The sequence below is a fragment of the Solanum dulcamara genome, chromosome 2 (assembly GCF_947179165.1).
Source record: "Solanum dulcamara chromosome 2, daSolDulc1.2, whole genome shotgun sequence".
Lineage (NCBI taxonomy): Eukaryota > Viridiplantae > Streptophyta > Magnoliopsida > Solanales > Solanaceae > Solanum > Solanum dulcamara.
Window position 1 is genome coordinate 9260403 of NC_077238.1, and position 7630 is coordinate 9268032.

The following is a 7630-nucleotide window of genomic DNA, read 5'->3' on the forward strand; positions in this document are numbered from 1 at the left end:
GCTTAAATTTTGCATATGTGTCCACTGTGGTGGATTCAGGATTTTAAATAAAGGGGTTCAAAATTTAAATAACTAGACACACGAACTAGTCGAAGGGGGTTCGACATCTACTTTATATACATAAAAAATTATTTTAATCATATATAAATAGTATAATTTTCCGCCGAAAGGGATTCGAATGAACCCCCTCGGCATAAGGTGGGTTCGCCCCTGCGTGTCCAAGCATCGGCTAAATAAGTGCACAAATAGATTTCTAACCATGGAAATCAAATGGGGCGTGGTAGGATCCATAAAGTTCAAATTTTGAATCTGTCTCTGCGTTTTGTACTTATTACAACACCAAGAAAATTGGGCATGGAAGTTAGTACATAATATGTTGCTTGTCAAGAGTATTAGCCTGTTTGGATTGACTTATTTTTAAGCAGTTTATAAATTAAAAACTGCTTATAAGTTAAAAAAAAAAATAGGTGCAGGTCAACTTTTTTTTTTTGACTTGCAAGCTGTTTTCAACTTATAAACGGCTTAAAATAAGTTCATCCAAATAAACTCAACTATTTATTGGGGCTTATTTTAAGCACAAGATAGACTTTAAATTGGTCAATCAAACACTCAAAAAAAGCTGAAAACAGCTTATAAGCCAATCCAAATGCCTCTATAAAACTTTTTGGAGAATTCTGCTTCTGTTTGGTAATCACCAATTTCACATTAATCTAGTCCAAACGTCAAGTGACTCTTATTGGGATGGTTTTGTTTTTGAGTTGTTCTACTTTATGCTTGTTACTCTTCTTCTTTTTTATATCCGTGGTGTGCGCAGCTAACTAAGTTCACGAGATACCTAACTAAGTTCACGAGATACCTGTCACCTAGTACTAGTTAAACTCCATACAACAAAACTAGGACCGAGGGGAAGGAATCACTTTATGCTTGTTATTTCGTGGCGTTCATAGTTCTCAGTTGACATCTTCTGCCATGTTACAAATTAAAAGTTACCCAGAAATGGAGGGTAGAATAAGGCAAGGTTCAATGCTAAGAATAATGATAAAAGAATTGACTGAGGAGATCCCATTTAATGAAAAATATCATGTTACACTGTAGAATGATTACAGATATATTCAAAAAAGAAAGAAAAAATTCCTATATTCTAAGCTATTGTGTAAATATCTTGTCTACAAAAGCTAAAGAAAATCAGATTCAATAGCGCGACGGAATGAAGAAAGAATTGAATCTTATAGTGATCATCTTCTCTACAAAGGCGACTATCTGTACCTGGACAGAAAGACCCTAAGAAGCTTCACTATTTCCCTGAGATTGGGTTCGTGCCTTTTTTTCAAGCTCCCTAGCTTTGATTAAACGTCGACTTATCTTATTGTTGTTCAATCTCTAAGGCGGGTTTCCACTGACAACGGTGTGGTGTTTCGTGTCCAAAGGTGAACAAAGCCCTAGCTTCAAGACTTCCTTTCCCTATGGCGGTCATTAGGAGGAATACGCTACTCCAAATAAGGCAATAAGCCAAGTAAAAACAATGGGTACAGTGATTAGAAAGAAGACTTCTCCCAAGGCAACAAACCAGTTGATAAATCAGCAAAGTTTGACAAAACAAAGTCTCGAAGGCCGGTATCCCAAACTTCACAGAATTGTAATGGCCAATTTGGTGGCTCAATGGCCTCTGTCCCTAGACCAGGTGCTCTATCCCTTGATCCTTCATTTTGATTATTCTGCCAATCAGCAACATATGTAGCAACTCGTCTGAAAAATTTCGCCCTGAAAACCTCCCACACTTGGTATTTGTAGTGGTTTATCACTGCAGTGCTTTGTGGCAAATTCATGTATCTAAATCCTTTCCTCAAGTGGAAATGATGCACCACATTGAGGAGAGTGGTGTCCAAAGCATCGGAGCGTATGATTGATTTGTGTCTCTCAGGGCTCTTAAGACGACAAGTATATCCAACAGTGATACCCTGAGAAGGAGCTGAATTCAGACCAGACGGTCCAAAACTATGACAAGTTGTTCTGATCTCTGCAATTCTTGGTGATGATGATGATAAATTTGCCACGAGGGATCGAAGGGAGTGCTGTCCCGCATAGCCTGTGCTTCGCAAACTTTGATGCCCTGGTGTAGAATATGGAAAGTAGAAATACTCATCCACATCCATGAAAGATACCCAATTGCATTCTTGCTTTGCTCTAAGAGCACAATGCGAAAAACCTGCTTCTTGAGTCTTGATCCACGGCCAAACATGTCGTGTGACATTGTAATTCTCTGTCTCAAGCTTTTCAATCACATCTTTGATATTGTCATCACTGTTATTGTCATAAATAAACCACCTTTCAACTCCAAGCCAAGAATGATACGTGATCCATTCGCGAAGCGCTGAAGCTTGATTCCACACCATTGTACACACACAAAGATCATACTTCCCACCTCCAACATTCCTCCTTCCCTCAGATTTCAATTCAGTAATCTTGGCTACTGAAGGCAAAAGCACATGTTCATGAGCTTTAGCATGAATATGAGGCAACATACCGATGGTTATTCGTATACCTCGAGCTTTCTCAGGGTTCTTCCTAATACTCAATGGCAATGAACATCTAACAACCTCTTGAGCAGCAGTAATAGCCTTTGTTCTAAGTGCAAATCTTCCCTCTTTTGCGAAATTTCCCAAACCAAAATGACAACTAAACTGACTTGAATCGGATTCTCTATCAGGCCTTAAATTTAATCCCTTCACAAACACAACTACTGTATTACCATCCAAAGTAGCAGCATAAGCCACATTTTCCCAAGAATTGACTGTCTGATTACTCTCCTTCCATAGCCCATTTCTCCTCAAATTCACCACAGCTGAATAATTAGCTGGAGGAAGTGGGCATCTAACAAGAATCCCAAATTCAGATTCACCATAAACATCCACTGAAAAAGATTTCTCCTTTACAATACCAACATCACCACTTGTATTTCTACCATAAACACACTCAAAGTCTGTATTTTTACCAAGTAAAAAATCATTCTTGTTCACCAACAACAAAACATGATCAGGAAAAAGAACACGACCCTCAATTTGTAAATGCAATAAGGAACTACCAAAATCTTGAAATGATTGAGTGGTAAAAGATAAGTCAGAAGAAGAGGACAGTAAAGATAAGCTTGAAACAACTAAAACAGGTCGAAAAACAGAGGAACTAAAAGGAATCCGATAAGAAAGAAGGAAAAGAAAAATCAAGAAACTAAAACATAAAACAAAAGACCTTACAGATAAGAAATAAACAGGAGAAGATGGTCTGAAAATCCTTTTCCTCTTACGACGTTGCTCTGAAGAATCCATTTTTTTTTCTTGTTTTTTGTGAAAATGTAAACAAAACTTAAAAGATTTTTGGATCTACAAGTAAAAGGGGTGTTAAAGATTAGTTCTTTTTGCAGATCTAATAAGGGAGAGATTGAATTTGAAGGAGTTTTTTGGTTCTTGGTTCTTGATTATTATTTTTTCTCTTTTTTGTGTGTGTGCCGACAGTGATTTGATTTGTCAAAGTTTTTTTAGTGTAATCTTAGTAATTGTCGGAGAGATAAACTAATGAGACTACGCGTTTAGAAGAAGAATAATTCTCTACTACTATTACTAAACTTTTTTTTAAAGATTACTGTTGTCAAAGACAGTACTGCTTTGAAGCTGTTTATTTGGATTTGGGCCACGTATGGCATAGCGCGTGTGTGAAGGTAATCTTACATAATACTTTTTTCTCCGTTCTAATTTATATGATGTAATTTGATTAAGTACGTAATATAAGAAATATGGAAAAAAAATTAAAATTTATGGTCTTGAATAAAATGTAAGTTTTTTTGTGTAACTATAAATTATCTCATTAAAAATAAAATTGGTATTAAAGTTAAATTGTTACAAAATCTAAAAATGTGTCAGATTTTTTTGGGATTGAATAAAAACAATATGTGTCATATAAATTGAAACCGTGAAAGTAATAGTTTTTTGGTGTATAGTGATTTATTACTCTTTCGGCTTCAATTTATGTGTTTTAATTTAATTGAGCGTGAACAAAATTTAAGAGTAAATTAGTTGTGAACAAAATTTAAGAGTAAATTAGTTGTTGAAAAAATCAAAAGGGTGTAAACGAAGTTAAATTTGTGAAATAATGACTAAAGATAAGTGAATTAGCTTCGATCAAACCCCCTTTCTTTGTTGGCTAGGCCAAGAGAATAAGAGCAGATAAACTAAATATAATCAACTTAGCAAAAAATAGAAATCTGAACGTTAAAATACAAAAAATTAGAATACGAAAAATAAAAGAAATCTTTGTATTCTCATAATTCAATCATAAAATTGTGTGTTACAAGTAAAAAATCATATGCCTTCTTCCATATAAAGAATTACTTAAAGGACAAAAAGTAATGAATACTAGTCTTATCAGACTACCCTAGTATCTAGGGAAATGCTATTTTGAACAATACTCAAGTAAAGTTACGCCTCTTTGAGTCCTTCAATATTATTGAATCATTTGGTTCGATTTTATGTATTATCAATTTAATTTATTAATTTTTAATTTTAAAATATATTAAATTAATAAGATATTTTTATCAGTTTTTGATTTATCGTTTTACTCCTTAATGATTTGATTTTCGGTTTAATCAATAAAAAAATACTCATAAAATAATTATATGATTTTTCCAATAATTTGGTGCGATAAGACAATAATATAACTTTATAAAATACTCATAAAATAAAAACAATAATAATTAATTAATAAGAAGAACTCTACAAGCGCAACATATATAAAGAACTAAGACAATAATGTGAATTGAAAGCTAAAAGACAAAGGTAGTAACTAATAATGTATTGATATTAATATTTAATATTTATTTTGGGTAAAGTCATAAATTACTACTGTCTTAATGGGTTATCAGTTTACTCAATAACCCAATATTAAAAAGAAAAAATTAGTGAACTAATCAAAATTCTCAACTTATTTAGTGAAAAGGACTACAGTTTAAAAAAATTATTAATAATAGCTATATTATAGCTCTATAGCAAATTAATAGTATCCAAATTTAGTTAATAATTTTTCTCAATTTGTTATGCACACGTTTTTAGAAAGAAAAAAAAATTATAAAGTGACTCACTCTCTAAATAGTTGAGTTTCTTTCTCCCGTTTCCTATTCTCTCTCTAATCTTTTTTTCAATTCCTACTTATCTCTCTTCTTTCTTCTCTATTTTTTTTTCAAAATTCCCAAAATCTCTCCCCCCCCCCCCCCCCCCAATAGAAATCCACTGATTTAGGTAACAAAATATTCGTCATATATCATGGTAGATTTTTATTGTCTTGTATTATCTATCATTTCTCATTATTTGCATCCTACTAAATCTCTTTTTATATTTAGTATTTCTTAATAATATTCTGTATTCATTACTATTATCATTATATCTGTAGATTTTAGGATTATTATATCCTTTAACAAACAACATTCATTGCAATATATAGGTTTATTATAGTTGTATTCATATTAGTATGTATTTAATCCAAATGTATGTCACTTATATTTGGAATTTTATCTACAATATTAGAATGTATTTAATCCCAATGTATGTCATTTAATTAGTTATAGTAATTTGATGTCTTTTAAATCTGTATTTTAGTTAATAGTAACTGTATCCTTTAATTATATTTATAGCTTAACCAAAAATGATATCCTTTATCTATCATTTGTTTTGTATTTATCATTTAGTATTGTATGTTTTTCATGCAAATTGTATTTCATTGAATTTTTGTATCTTTTCTGAATATTTATAGGTAAGTAGATCTGTATTCCATTATACATGATTTGTATTTGATTACATTTTTGTATTATTTTTGAATATTTATAGACAAGTAGATCTGTATTCCATTCTATCTGATTTGTATTTCATTGTATTTTTTGTATCCTTTCTGAATATTTATAGGCTAGTAGATCTGTATTTCATTCAACCTGCTTGGTATTTCATTTTATTTTTGTATCTTTTTTGAATTATGGTCCATTTGTTTATCATCAGACCATCTTTTTGTTTTATGTATCATTTCTCAAGTTATATTCATTTTCTATAAGTATGCTTGTTGTGTTTTTCGGATCGATCTCCTTTTTGTAGCCACAAATTTTAACAAATGAATTGCAATTACACAAGAATTCAAGATCCTTAATGGAGGAAGAGAAAAAATTGATAATTGAATTTGCCTGTTTGGATCTCCTAATAAGTAACGTAATTAGTATTTACTATATTTGAAAGATACTCTCCCATAATTTTTTCCAATCTGTTTTCAATTACTCGCATTCTATTAAGTAAAAAATAAAAAAAATACAAAAAGTGTCTAAATAGCAAGTCAAATTATTGCCATTTTCAATAAATATTAAAATGTAGCTAGAAAGTCCTATTAAATACTAAAATATTGTTGTTTTGAAAATTTTCTCTATTAAAAATCAATATCGAACCAATAACCCGATAATTTTTTTTATAAAACCATTAAAAATCGATTAATCCAATAACGCAATAGCAATAATCCAATAACCTTTTTTTTTCCAATTTGATTTATTAGTCAGTTCGATTCTTGCACATTCCTACATATACCATAATATTAAAAATTAAAAGTTACTAAATATAAAAAGTAATATTTTAATCTAAATACAATAAAAAATAAAGTAATGCGCATAAACTGAAATAGATGGAATATTATTTGTGTCTTTCACACAATTTTCACTACATATTTAGGCCTCATTTATTCCAAACTCGCATTGCACAAGATCTGTTAAGAAGGAAATACTCCCTATCATAATTTTTTATCTACAAAATTTGAATAAGAGGCTCTAATTAAAGGTAAAGAGATTATATATATCTCATCACACATCTCGTATTTAATTTTATTTAGTATCATCGTACTTAGTGTAGCATTTCATGAAATTATTGTTGAAAGAAAAGGACATTTTTCTCCAAATTTATCGAGTAATAATTTGAAACATATTCCTAAATAATAAAAATGTCTAAATATATTTTAAATAATTAGAAAAATACAAATATACACTAATATGACTTTTATCATTAGTGCAAATATCATATTTAAGTTTTAAAAAAATTATTCAAAAATATATCTATACAAATTTGTCACGATCCAAAATGGGTCATGAGTGACACTCACACTTAACCTACTAGGTAGAAGAACCAATAATACGAACCCCAACTTATAAAATATGACAATAACGCAGAAGCTCAATTTATGAGTAATAAAACCACTAAAGTCTGTTACCTGAAAGTCAACACTTCAAGGACATCTAATTCTACAATACTAAGTCTGAAAATATCAAACACTAGAATAAATAAATAATTTAATGTGTCCAAAAACTAAGGACATCATGCCATGCCCGAGAGAACCCAACACGAGCTAGAATGAATAGCCCACCCTGTACCTGATGTGCTGAACACTGGCTAGAGCTGAGGTCGAGTCAAAGCCGATGAAACACTAGCTACACTTCACAAAATAAAACAAAAAAAATACAAGTAGGGGTCAGTACGGGACAACGTGTACTGATTGGTATCATCGGCCGAAATCAAAATAGAAATCAATATGTATAAAGTAATAGCGGGAAATCAACCATAAC

At 31.2% G+C, this 7630-nt stretch overlaps 1 protein-coding gene across 1 annotated transcript; it reads right to left on the bottom strand.

Annotated features, from left to right (window-relative positions):
- Positions 1-1036: 1036 nt before the first annotated feature.
- LOC129880259 (glycosyltransferase family 92 protein RCOM_0530710) lies at positions 1037-3589 on the bottom strand. The gene has a single exon (XM_055954214.1). The coding sequence runs from the start codon at positions 3321-3323 to the stop codon at positions 1536-1538; it is 1788 nt and encodes a 595-aa protein (XP_055810189.1). The 5' UTR covers positions 3324-3589; the 3' UTR covers positions 1037-1535.
- Between the last annotated feature and the right edge of the window lie 4041 nt (positions 3590-7630).